Genomic DNA, 14,048 nt, shown 5'->3' with positions numbered 1-14,048 from the left:
AAATGTTTGGCTTTTTACTGGTTGCTTTCAAATTCATCTTCATTGGAGAGGAATCAAGATCAATATGAGGCTCATACTTTTCTGTGGCCATTTTCTACTCACAGTAAATAGAAGAAGTTCATTCCCTACTTCCAGGGGGATTTCAGAAGCCTTCTGGGAAATGAAACAAATAACAAATAATAGTACAGGTATTAGAAAAGTGAAAGTGCAATAGCCAAAAGTAAATTGCTGCACTCCATCACAAAATACCTCATGAAATACAAACAGCACACATACCTACTGTGTAGCATTGAGAGCGTGTTTTCTTTTCTTTTTTTAGAGAAAGAAACCTGCCACTTTCTGTAAAGGATTTAATCATTTAACACAACTCACTTTCATGTTTTAGAGGCCACCATCAAAGCAGTCTCTACAACTCCCCTCAACCCAATATGTGTATCTGCTTTCTTTGATTTAATATTTAGTCCCTTGGATCGTATACTGTATGATACATCTGTTTGAATGCTAATGTTGGTATCAAGGTTTGCATAATGCAGATGCAAAGGCAGACATGGCAGCAAAATTGAGCGGTTATTGAGGTTTTATTGCCGGGCTTGATATTGGTGGAGGGCTTACTGACTGGCTGTCTGCTAGAGGCAGTGGAAGAGACGTTTGGTGCTCATCTGATGCCGTAGGCAGACAGAGAATGAGTTAAATAGTTTGTTGGTAGAGCAGACTTGAGAAGATGACACTGACAAAAAGAGAGAAATTCTTGAAAAAAAAAACTAGAAATAAACTCCTACATTCGTTAAGCGAGGCCGATCTTGGCGACCACTTCAGGAGACTGGATAATCTGGTGATGAGTAGAGTTTAATTTAGGGGTTTGTACCAAGGCAGGTGAGATGATGGGTTGCGGGTCTGTTATAACACCAGGCGCTTGATTGTAGAAGCCACGCCCTCCTGAAACACAGACAAAGAGGGAGGAGACAGAGGAGAGAGGAGGAGAGGAGACAACCAGGAGTACATAGGGAAAACAGGATCACAGCCAGTGCAGTGACAGTTGGTGTCAGTAGGATAAGCTTTGTAACTTCACATGGCATGAATTTAAACTGTTGATAACGGTGATAAACTCTGATATCTTTCATAAAGCCATAGCACTTTGAGATGAAAATAAACTGAGAGGCTAACCTAAAATATTTACTCACTAGCCTTATGGGACTTACAAGTTTGAATTTGAGATGTTTTCAAACTAGACCATGCCTAAAATTGTCTGAGAAGCATTAGAAGCTTCGTATAACAACAGTGTTTGACTGCTCAGATTATACTGAAGGCAAATAAGCAAAGACTTTGGAGCTCTGATTCAAAACCCTCTGTTGGCAATTTTAGCCGAACAGATTTTGGTGTTGTGCATTTTCTGAATCCCTGCACAGTTCTAGTCGAGGCTTCATAAAAATCCCAAGGCACTTGTGGATATGGCTGCTGGTTCATTAGCTCAACATTTGAAAGTGGAATCACAGCTGGGGTTTTCTTTTTCCTTTCTTACAAAGTTTTGACTATACTGTCATTAGTTGGCAGAAACTGTCTATGTCTTATTTGACAAAATAATTGACAGTTTATCCTCCCTGTCGAGAAGCAATATCACAAAGCTTGGGTGGAACCAACCCACTGATTGTCGCTTGGGGAAATACACAATCTTCTGCTTTTGTTGATCAGCATCTAAAAAACATGACAAAGTCTATTTATGCCAGCAGGTCTTTGAGGCTGTATAAAAAGATTCTGATCTGAAGGCATAGCTCAACCAAAAGTTAAGATTATTTATTAACCAAAGCTACAACTTATATTAGGTCAAACCATTCAGACAGATGGCACTTGTAAAGCCAACTACTAGCTAAACTTTTTCAACCCACAAGATTTCATTGAATCAGTAATGAAGAACATTTAGTTGCTCTCAGTTTGCAGAAAACGAGGTAGCCTTTAAAACCTACTCTGTGTTAAATTTGACCACTAAACAGTAGTTTAAGTGTGGATTTGTAGGTCAAATCTCCCTGAAGGCCTCAGAAACAGGATATGAGTCATGGAACCGGTGAAATTGCCGTCTGTTGTTTCAGGCTATGAACAGAGCTTTCTTCACAGGGATCTGCTGTTTGTGTTTGCACAGCACTTGGCTCCAGCTAGCAATGTCTAATCCTTGTTCCTCGTGGGGAACTGTGTTGACTATGTTGTTAGTTTTGAATCGTATTTTATCATTTGTGTGCTTTCTGCTATGAAATGGTTTTTTTCCCCTACTTTTCTTCATCTTTAATCTGTTTATCTTCTCCATCATGTTTTTTACTTTAAAAAATACTTATAGAACACCGTTGTTTTTTTGTTTTTCTCCTTCAGCAACTGGACCTCCACTCCTGTCCGAAGCCAATCGTATTCATCCTCCACTCTTTCCTCTCTGCTAAGATCTCTCGCCTGGGTTTGGTGGCCTGACTTTGAAAGAATGACATTTCATCTCCTTTGAAATAAGAAGTCAACCTTGTTTAGCCACCTCTCTGCAGTCTGCATGCAGTACTCCCCATCGAACTCCTCCAGTTGGGGACCCAAGCTGAGTGAATGTAGCCTCTACCTGGAAATTGACATTTTTGGGTCTTCAACTACATAAGTTAAAGAAACACTGGAGAAGGCAACCAAGATTTGTTTTGCTTGGTATAACAAGAACAGATTTCTTGGAGGTAAACCTGCCTTTTAGGGCTGAATACACTGAAGTGTTGACTGGGGAACCCCAGAAGGAAAACATAGATTGAACCAGAAGTTGAAGAAGAAGACTGATGTGTGCAGGCAAAAAGAAGTAGATTGGGCATTACAGTCACATCCATGATTGGAAGGACTGGACTTGTGCAGCACAGTTAAGATTAATTCACTTTTAATTCAATCAAAATGTTATGGCAAACTGCCTCCCATTTACCATTATATAATTTATTCACTATTAGTTTTCAATGGACTCTCTGATTTTCATTTTTCTTCACCAAATATTTGACACACTGTGGAAAAACGTTGTGCTTTTGTCTTTGTTAATGTGTCCTGAAATTTTTTTTTTTTTTGCTGTGTCAGCGTTTATCATCAGAACTGCAGGGTAGAGTCACCTCTAGAGTTTGCCACAAAGTGAGGGCTGATAAACATTTTCACACTGTCAATGTAATCTATTAACAGATCCCGTATGGCGAACTGGTGGTCATTGTTTTGAAGTTTGACGGATTTGATAGTGACCTTAAGTATTGATGTATAAAAATAGAACTCAGTTAACAAGAATAAAATGGTTTAAAATTCCAAAAACGAGAGAGAAAAGAACTGCTGATAAAAACTTTTTTATAAACTTGCTTAATCTGTTTTGTGCGAAACACTTTTGATCCAGGTTTGTCAGATACAATTTAATTTCCACATAGATACCACAAGTCGTTCATGTGTATAAAGGTCTATGATAAGGATAAAAGTGAATAGCATAGTTGAAGGAATAGTAAGATCTCTGATCTTCAAGTGAAATACACTTGTTGACATTTCTTGCAGAGATTTGAATGAACATGTAAAACAGGAGCAAGGAGCTGGTTGGCTTAGCTTAGCGAAAGGACATTGGACATAACTAGCCTTGTTCCGATGAAATAAAATCCACTTGTAATCACTCCTAATGAACTCCTATTGTATTGAAAACTGTGACTTGGCATTTCTACACTTTAGTTATTGTACATGCTAATTGGTGAGCATTTGTTGTGCAACCAGGTGGATTTAGAGACCTTTGGATCCAGGTTAGCTGTTTCAATGTTCTCAGTAATTATGCCTACCAGCTACTGGCTATAGCTTTGTATGTATATTTTTTTTGGCTACTTCTCTAATTAGCAATACAGAGGATAAGCATCATTTCCCAGTTTGCTTTTGCTCTCAACTTAGGGTCACAAGATATCATGAACATTCCCGTGTTCATTCCTTTGTAATTTAAATCAGGATATGAGTTTGAATGATTAATGATTGCAATGATAATTGACTTATTGTAACCTGTTGTTTCTCTGTAAAAACACAAAACAAAACAACGGATCATGTATGCTTGGTCAGCAACCATCAAACAACTGCCATGTGTATTTCTAATTTTCATATTGTACACTGAAGTTCAATCAAATAATGCCACAATCACCTACTGTGGTCCTATTTGTCTTTAATTAGCATGAAGTTTCCTTGAATGGAGCCTTCTGTGTTTTTGTTGACCTGCAGCAGCCAGAGCAGGACATTATGTTGCAGTGAACCGTCTCCGACACGGCTGGCTGCCAGGTCCATTCCTCATTCCTCGTGCCTTTAGATGACTGAGAAGAAAACATTTGAACTTTGAAATAAACAAATCACAGAGCTGACTGGTGGAGCGTGGACCAACAATGTGTTTTCTATGATGGCTGTATTCCTTTTTGATTTTGAGCACAGACATCTTGTGATTCATCTCTTCATTATATGACACATTGATACAGTTCCAATGATCATCTACAGTCAGACTGTGAAGAATGATTTACACATTATATTTCAAACACACTGTAGAAGAACTATCCCGTTTTGTTGATACTAGAAGTAATAGAAGGTAATGTAATACTTTTTGTTCAGCCAAGAAACCAGCACTTAATGACAACCTCAATCAGAGAGATGCTCTTTGAGCAAAGGCTGCTTTGATATTTAGAATACTCTGATGCCTTTGGCAGCTACTGTACTGTCACTCCGAATGATAGAGTTTAGTTTTTAATGCAACGGTGCACATAAATCATGTATTTAACAAAAGTGACATGATGTAGAGTTTTTTGTGTTCACTTGTCATTTATTCATTTCTCATCCAGGGAAAAATGCTAATAAACAGAGACAGCTTGGAAAATAGCCTTGGGAGAGTTTAATTTTCACTTCATTCATATTAAAATGTGAATTACTTATTTACTCTAATGAGTCTGTCTCCTATTCATTTTTTGATGTGATTTTATTTAGTAGGATAGTACTACCTTCTTCCACATTAAGAACTGAAATGAACTCAGCCATGCTAAATGTACAAATTGTCTGGAGGTTGGATTTCTTTTCAGGGACTAATATATGTGGATTAGTGATTATTTAACTTTGTTTAGTGTGACTTAACTGACCAGCTCAGCAGAAAGGATTAACTGAATAGCCTGTGATTGATGACATTGTAGACAGCGGTTAACACAACTGTAACTCTTTGACATTGTTTACTTGGCTGCTGGGTAATGAGCTGGCATGCTTAGTGTCGCCCTCACACTCACAAACAGCTAGATGGACATATTCATGTTACTGATGTTATGAAGTTTGGACCTTAAAAAAAAAGTCTTAATTCTTGTCATTGTGTACTCACTGACATCACTGTGTATGTACCTTCTGTTCAGGTCATCATTGGATGAAGTCAGACTCACTGGCACACGTAACGTCTGCAGGTAACAACTGTTGCATCATGTGAAAGTAAAAGACAAAGGATTCCTTCGAGGTCAGTTTCCTCTCTGAGACTTTTGGAGAAGCTGTACTTGTGTTTCTCTGTAGACGGAGACACACAAACAATGTTACTGTTGTGATTTGAACACAAACACAATCTGCAATAATGAGAGAGAAATAGAGGTAACTGTCAACGTTTTATGTTAGGGGCTGATCAAGAGCCGGATAGATTAGCAATTAATTATAAACTGTGCGTGCGCTCATGAGCGTTCAGAGCTGTGTTCATGTAAAACAAGCTAAATACTTCCCTCACTAACATGCAAACACATTCCACTAAGTTTTTTGTTTGTGTGTATTTGTTCAAAATGGGGCTTTGAGTGAATGAATAGCTTTTGTCTTGGCTTAATCTTGCATTCCTCAGCCCTGGCGCTGCCTTCCACACAGGTTCTGTTTTGCAATTAGGGGTTTTTGGTGTATGCTTGTTGTTGCAAACAAGTGTGTCGCCTGCACTTTTCATATTGTTGAAGTAAATGGGGGATGCCGTAGTGAGGGAAAAGAAGAAAGGGGGTCAGTTCCTCTGATGTCAAGCTAAGCATGCAAATCTCAGATGCCTTTAACGTGCCAACATGCCTTGTACTCGCTGAGTATCTGATAAATGTGGGGAAAATGACAAATCTTTCACTTTTTGCCAACCAAGAAGACAATGGCTAGTGTGCTTGGATCATATGAGAGGTTAAAACAACATTTTGGATTACTCATTGGGTAGTCAAAAATGTAAAGGAAAGGTGCCAGTGCCACATCCTGAGTGTTGCTGAGGTGCCATTGAGCAAGGCACCAAACCTGCAACAGCTCACACACTCTTCCTGTGTAGCAGTGTATAGCATACTCACTCTGACATCTCTCCGTTAGCGCATTTGTATAGACCCTGTTTTTGCAATGGTGCAATTCAGGCCTGTGTGTGAGAATCATGTCTCTTAATAACAGTGAGTATACCAGAATGTCCCTCAGGGAATAAGTATGTAAACAAAGGAAAAGAAAAAAAAAAAAAAGAAAATCAATTTTTAAACAACCAAAATATCAAACATGTCAGAAATCCATCTGACTTATCAGGAGCAGCTGAATGAACAGTGATCGGTCAAAAACAAAACACTAGTTCAAGGATAGGTTAAAAAGTCATTGGACAGACAGAAGATTAAACCAAAGTCTTATTTTTTAGATATAATTTTTGGAAGAGTTGGAGTTTTTGGCAAAATATTTCAAATGGTTACAAAGGTTGCACTGGTTGAATTTGTGTTAATTGTTCTGATCATAAACCCTCAAATTCCCAGAGGGACTGACCCTGAGCCTCATAACAAAACCACTCAGGCAGCATTTCTAACAAATATATTTGATAATGGGTTTTGTCTCTAGTTGCGACTCATCAAAGATCTCCTGGGTCCGCCACCTGTCTACTCAATGCAGGGCAGAAATCTAGAGTAGACTTCATGAGAACAGATTCAGATCAGTGGATACTGAAGGTAAAATCCTTGACTTTTCCAAATGTTGTTTCTCTCATCGAGATATTCTTTTATTACTACATTGCTCTATGCATCGTAAATATTTATAACGTCATTTTAGACCCTCGAGAAGTGTTGGGGACCAAGGTTTACTCTGCTGATGATAGTTGTACTCCTTCCGTTCTGTGGATGAAATGACAAAATTAGGTGTGATAGCTGCTTCTAAAAACAATGTTATTCATTTAGAAAAAAAACCCACTGTTCTGTTTTCTGGCTGTTTTCTTGACTAGAGATGTCTAGACTAGAAACCGTCGAGAGGAGGGAGTGCTTTGACCTGTTAAAGGCGATGCTCATGTGGGACTGTAATGAGAGGATTATTCCCGCTGATATTCTTAACCATCCTTTCATTACCCTGAGCTACCTTGACAGGCGCTCCCACCTCAGATCCTGGTGAGTGTTGGTAATTCTATATATGGGGTATTTTAAATCCTTGTAATTTCACTTTTCAGTGTGGGATCAACAACTATTGAAACACTGCAGGATCTGTTTTGTTTTTTAACCAATAATATAAAAGAGAGTTTTTCTTTTGACAGTGGTAAAACCTACAGGGTCTGCAACATTTAAACCAAACACCAGTGAATGAAACAAGGTAAGACTATTTTAAATCCAACCATTGATAAGGAACTATTCAAGATAAAAGGGATTTTTTTGGGGGGATATATTAATGTGCAGGACAAATTCACTATTTTTCAATTGTTTGTTAAGTGTCCACCTTATTGCAGCTACTGCAGTTGCACTGGGTGCAACAACAACTCAACAGGACATTACTGAAATCCAACCAGACACCACAGACCTTCCTTTAGCCTACACTGGTATACGATAAAGAATTGCATATTCTCCGGGATGAAGAGCAACCTTTGCCCCTGCTGCAACACAGATGATGTTAAGGAGTGACGACATCCACAAAGCTTCTTCAGAAATATAGCTACTCCAACCCTCCTGTAAAGGCCGTGTTGCCTTAAACGTTAACTTAGGTGTTGTTTCGTAAGAGTAGCGGATTCTGTTGAGTTGCACTGATTAAAAGAAAATTGTCTTTGTCTAGTTTACCGTCAGTTCTGCCTGAAGTATTTCACAGTGTGACCTTCCTTTTCACTCACCACACATTTGTCAGTGCATTCGCTGAAGGGACATAGTGCTTTATGTGTCTTTCATATTGAACAGGAGGGATAAAGCAAGCGGAGAGTGTTCACTAATTGACTGATCACAGAACCCATCATCTCTCTGAAAATAGATAAATACTGTCTTTAATGTTTCCTGTTCCTGCAATTTAAAATTGCTAATAAACCAAAAAGACTATGCACCAAGTTGTGTTTCCAAATATATCTTGAAACTTGAAAATCAAACACAATTTGTCCTTTTAATGTTTTAGATAAAGTACTTACAATTAATCTGTGGGACAAGAGCACACTATGTTGATACTCCAAGAGAAAGAAACTGGGTCATCTCCTCACTCTGTCACTTTTAGTATGTGTTAAAAAAAACAAAACAAAAAACAAAACAAGAAGAGGGTGCAACATACACAAACTAAACACAAACACACAGGAGGACCCAACATCAAACAGCATTAGAGGATAGACCCAGGCATGTGCTGCAAGGTGATGTCGCTGCAGTCAGTGACCCTCCCACTAAACAATGGCAGTACTTCAAGCTCTGATACTCACAAAAACAACCGCCCACAAGTAACCTACACACATGTGAAACCTCAAATCATGAAACTATGTACTCCCACTGACTGCACACAACCTACCCTGTCACTGGAGAGACACTGTGTCCCCCCCGCCCCCCCCTCCCTGTTCTCTCTACTTCTCTTTTCTCTCAAACACAGAAAAACAAAGTAGCAGTCTCTGGGAACCTGATGATAAAAGAGATGAGGGGTGAGGAAGGGGTGTGTGTGAGAGACAGAAAGGAATGCTACAGGATGCCACTGCCAAGTCCCTACAGTACCCCTGAATGCACCCCGTCTCTCTCACACACATAGGCATCGGAGGGTTCTTTTTACGTTCTATGTCTGAGAACCTGTGTACAGAAACATGAGGAATGATGAATGTGTAATAAATGTGCGTGTGCACATACAGTATGCATGCATGACAGCATGCATGCTGTCATGGAAATACAACCAGTGGGAGTTTGCAGAGGTGGCTTTCTGTTTAGTTTAACCACTGCAGGAACAAGATGTGAATAAAAGATTATTCAATGAAAAAAAAAAAGGATTTCAACTAAAGCTGTGTGCCTATAATAGGAGAAATTCCTTTGAGCAGCAGGGACGAGGCCCCTGCAGAAGGTTCATATCAAATTCAGACCATTCTCACTAAGAAGGACTTAGAGGAAATGCATTCTGCTCTTTCATACTCTTTCATGTTCTGTGTCATAATTCAATTTGTATTCTAAAGACAAGTGGGAGTGTGGAAGACAACACATGAGGCAAGAAACCTCTGATGAAACCTCAGAGGGACACAAACAGAGAGAGCGGACAGGTACACACGCAGCATAGATGAGACGGCAAGATTACAAAGCAAATCATGTGACAGTGAGAGGAGCCACTGCAGGAATAAGCTGCAAAGGAGCTACAGTATAGGGGACTTAAAAGAGGCACAGGACAGTTAAATCGGTGGATCCAGTTTGTTTATTATGTACAACAAGATATATAAATCATGACATTAAAGCTGCACTAATCAAAGGCTTTACATAAACAATGGATCAAATGTCGGGGTAAAGAAATATTTAAAGTGACAAATGGCCTGAGAATTATTTCCGACCTCAGTTTCTCAGAGGCTCCAATGATAATTATAATATTATTTAGCTCTTTGTTTTGGTTTTACGGCTCACAGCTTTGATGTTTTGGTCACCCGAAACTTTTCATCAGCGTAGCTCATTAAAGGCTTCTGTTGTCAAAGAAAAACTCGGATGGACCTGCTGTTTGGCACCTTGCCGGTGCTTCTTGGTAGAGAGACATATATGGAGCTAGAAACTATGTGACTTACTAAAAGAGCATTTAACAGTCAAGGGTTCAGTGTAAGAAAAAGTCTAATTGACACTATCGTAATGATACTGTAGGCCTACTGTATAAGTCAACAGTACTTTAAAGACAAATAATGTAGATAAGTTGCTTTCAAGTCAAGAGTTTACATAAATGTATAAAATATAGCTGCACATAAGTTTAACTATAAAATACATGCACACAAGCATAACAAAAGATATATAGATTGTTTTGTATGAATCATAACGCAGTGTTTGTTGACAATATAGAAGAAATGGTTTCGCTCGATTGACATGTTTACAATCACTTTATCCAGGTTTCTGATCTCCAGGGGAAGGTTTACCTCGTTTCCAAAGCTGTAAAAGGTAGAGAGGGTTTGGCTTCTTGCAGCCTGGTTCAGCCCCTAAATCCAGCAGAGAACCAGAGCCACCCCCTGACTAATAACTTATTTTTTATGGATGTCTTTTCAGCTGCCTGACAAATAATTCAAAACCAAACCAAAGATAACAGTAGCTTGCAACATCCTTGCAAGCAAAGTAAGTAAGTTATTGCAAGCATCCAGTTTTTGTTCAACAGGGCACGGCTCCCTCCAGCCACACACCCCTCTCGATCTCAACAAACATTTGTGGATCTCTGGGTCTTACACAACAGGAATTGTTGCAAACGTCATGTGGACACAGACAGCCATCCTCAGCTAAAACTGATGGCTGTTGTACATTTTCAGAGCAAAAACACTTTTTAGCCAATAATTAAACATTCGTTAACAAAATGCTCTGTGTAAATGCAGGTCTGTGTATTCATTTGTATATTTACGCATTTCAGCATGCACTTGTGTATTTGTGTAAAGATCTGTGTAGGCATTGATGCATCTCTTTACATGTTGGAAAACTGTTTCGTTACAGCTGCATATCAAATCAAACTAACATTTTACATCATTATAAGCTTATAAAAAAAGTGAAGTAAGAGACACGTTGAAATACCTTTCAGCTGTGCATCAGACGGTGCTGACATGTTGTCTGGTCACAGTCGGGTTGGTCCAGGATCATCGCTGATAAGTCACATTTGGCACAGATGGTGTCTTTCTGTGAAAGTTGGATGACAATCATGACTACAATTTCAACTTAATGGCTCCTCATTTTCATTAAGTTCTGAAAGTGTTAGTTGATGTGTTCTTCTGCTTGATCATTTTTGTCACCTGAATGAGCACTGTCTCACACTGATACACCAAAAACTGAGTAAACCTTTTATCTGTACACAAATTTGAGAGTCTGTTGGGTTCCTATAGTCTGTGCAGCACTAATTACCGTTCTATAAAATGAACAAATGCAGCAGTCTGTGTCAGCCTGCTTCTCCAGGGACATGAGAGCCTTTTAGCTTCCAGCTCATTACTATCCCAGTGAAGGTATAGAGTATCAATCAATGCTACTGTAAAAGAGTTTCTCGTATGCCAGGTCAGCTATCAAACATGGACACAGACACTAGACCAAATCCCTCAGATGAAGGAACTGTCTGTGTCTATCCACGTCTGATTTCAACACTCAGTTCTACTTGATGCTACTAAAATTTTACTCTGTCAACTCTAAAAATAAAATCATGATTTGCAGGAAAATAACTGAGGCCACTGAGTCTGTGTGCTGAAGGGTTTAAAAGACTTGAGAAGCACTGACTAAATAATTTAAAATTGGATTGCTCATAGGCAAAAAGATTTTTTTTCTCCAGAAGAACTACATGACTTCATTTGGAAATGGCTTCTAAAACGAGTCATACTGTAATGAGATGACATTCACAGAAAACAAATCAGCGGTAGGTAGGTAATAAGTTTTGTGATTTGTTTGTTTGCGGAATTGTTAAACAGAATTTAAGATCGATGCAGAAGTGCAGTTAAGTCTTTATCAGCATATTGAAAGTAAAATAGGCAGCTGAGTGGTGCAGGGAGTCTAGCAGTTAGTATGTTGGCCCCATGTACAGAGGCTGTAGTCTTCAAACAGACGGCCCAGGTTTCAATCTGTGGCTTCCATCAAACATATCATCACCCACATTCTCTCTCCCTGATTTACAACTCTATCCACTGTCCCGTTCCTACAATAAAGGCACAAATGAAGCCTACAAATAAATCTTAAAAAAAAGTTTGTCTAATGTTTGTCTCTTATAACCCAAAAGAAAAGTAACTGTAACTTTGTAAATGAAGAAACTCAGCTTTTCGTTTAGTCGGCTTGTGAAAGGTTAACTTTAGTCAAAGAATTCTCCAGCTGTGAATGAAAAACACAGCCGAGTTAAGAAAATAAAAAAAAGTTATTTGTATTATGTGAAAAACTATCGAGACCATAATGTGCCTTTGCTATTTGCAAGTAGTACCAAGGTCGGTATTGTAGCATTGACTGTACTATGATCATAAATCATGCGCTGTTCTTTGGCCAACTTGTCCAGGTCATGCTCAGCCTCTTACCGAGTGTCAGCTGAGATGAGCTCCACTTCTTGTGACCTGTCCACAGATCTGTGGATGGTTTTCATAAGTAGAAATTAATCCACACAATAGAATAAAAAAAGTAAAAGGTATGGAAGGCTTTCCCTGGTGATTTCATGGTTAAGAAGATGCATGTAAAACAAATTGCATTAACATGAAATTGCTTTGGCAGTATGTTCCTGAAGCACTTCAGAGCACTTACACACAGTCACATCTTTTTACACCGGTCGTCATGAAAACAGATGCTTTTCTCCCCATTCTCACACAGGCATAATTGCTTCTCTGGCAAACAAGCATCAGAATGGTATAACTTGGCTGAAAGTACTTCACACCGTGAGAATGTCGAAAGAAACTGTTTAGAAATAAAATGAAAGACTGCCTTTTTTCCACTCTTTAATTCACTATTTTATCCTTTTCCTGTATTTATCTGCCAAGGCCTATTTACTCATTTTTCTTCTACAATTCTACTTTTCATCCCTTCTTTCACTTTAAAAGACAGACCCTGAGTACCTGGAACAAGAGCCTCCCCTGGCCTTTATTAACTATTATTTACCAGGTTTCAGACCAGAAACAGAAACAACAGATGGCTGGCTCATCTCCTCGTTTGCTGTGTTCATTTAATGAACCCACAGAACATGCCTGTGAATTATTTTGGGTCCTGGCATATGAACCAAGAAATCAAGTGTACAACAACATGAGGGCTTTGATGCTGTAATATTTGGTTGTGGATGTGTTGTTCTGCAGAAATCCTTCAGCCCCAGTTGTGTAACAAAATGTTCGTAAGAGCAGTTTAAGTCTCATACAAGTAGATTCATGTTGTCACACATCCCTCATTTTCAAAGACCAGTGATAGTGACTACATTTGCCGTATGGTTTCCCTTTTCTGCTATTTTGTGTGCTTGTAATTTAACTGCTTTATCTGTGCTGTAGGACCACTGTGATACAACCAGCACACACTGATAACTCTTATTCATTCAGTGAGGCTCCTTCAACCTGACGTAAACAATCACTCAGATACAGTATCGGACTTGTCTATATTTTTTTACATTGAACTAGATCAAGGAATGCAAACTCTACCAACTGTTCTCGGCTTGGTTTCACAGTACTGTGGGAATCATCGGATCAGGAGGAAACATTTACCAACATTTTAACAGGAACTCTATTTTAAAACAAAGCCAAACAACGGTTAGTTCTGACTGAGTACGAGTACTGATTGGGAAAGAGGAATTCCATTATTGCTGATATTCAGAAGAGCAGCCCAACATCACCTCTGGTTGGCCAGTGACCACGCCTCCTTTTGGGTGAAAACAAACGTAGCCAGTTGCAGGGTGCGAGCTTACCAGCTTAATAGTTTCCATTCCACAAACTTAAAAAATAAAGGCTGCAAAAAGGTAAGGGATGATCACTGTATTGTTTATGTAACGACTCTGATCATCTACCGGATTAAATTATTATTATTATTGTCTGATAGATTGGCCATAGCAACCGAGCTAACATTTAGCTTGGAACGCAGTATTTTTTTTCCTCACGCTAAATGGGCAAGAACTCAATTTTCCATTTACTGCCATTCATTAAGAAGGCACCTTTTCACCCAGAAAAGGACAAGGCTGGCATTGTTTGGGCAAAATAC

General features: G+C 39.0%; 1 protein-coding gene across 1 annotated transcript in view; it reads left to right on the top strand.

The window, feature by feature from the left end:
• sntb1 (syntrophin, basic 1) overlaps nt 1-3,411 on the top strand; it is a 35,476-nt gene extending 32,065 nt beyond the window's left edge. The window contains exon 9 of the mRNA XM_079344126.1: nt 2,359-3,411. Coding sequence (XP_079200252.1) covers nt 2,359-2,451 — 93 coding nt within the window. The 3' untranslated portion in view covers nt 2,452-3,411. The remainder of the gene's footprint in view (nt 1-2,358) is intronic.
• Nucleotides 3,412-14,048: the final 10,637 nt, after the last annotated feature.

This window comes from Symphodus melops, assembly GCF_947650265.1.
Source record: "Symphodus melops genome assembly, chromosome: 5".
NCBI classification, from domain to species: Eukaryota; Metazoa; Chordata; class Actinopteri; order Labriformes; family Labridae; genus Symphodus; species Symphodus melops.
This window is presented reverse-complemented; position numbering and strand designations above follow the sequence as displayed.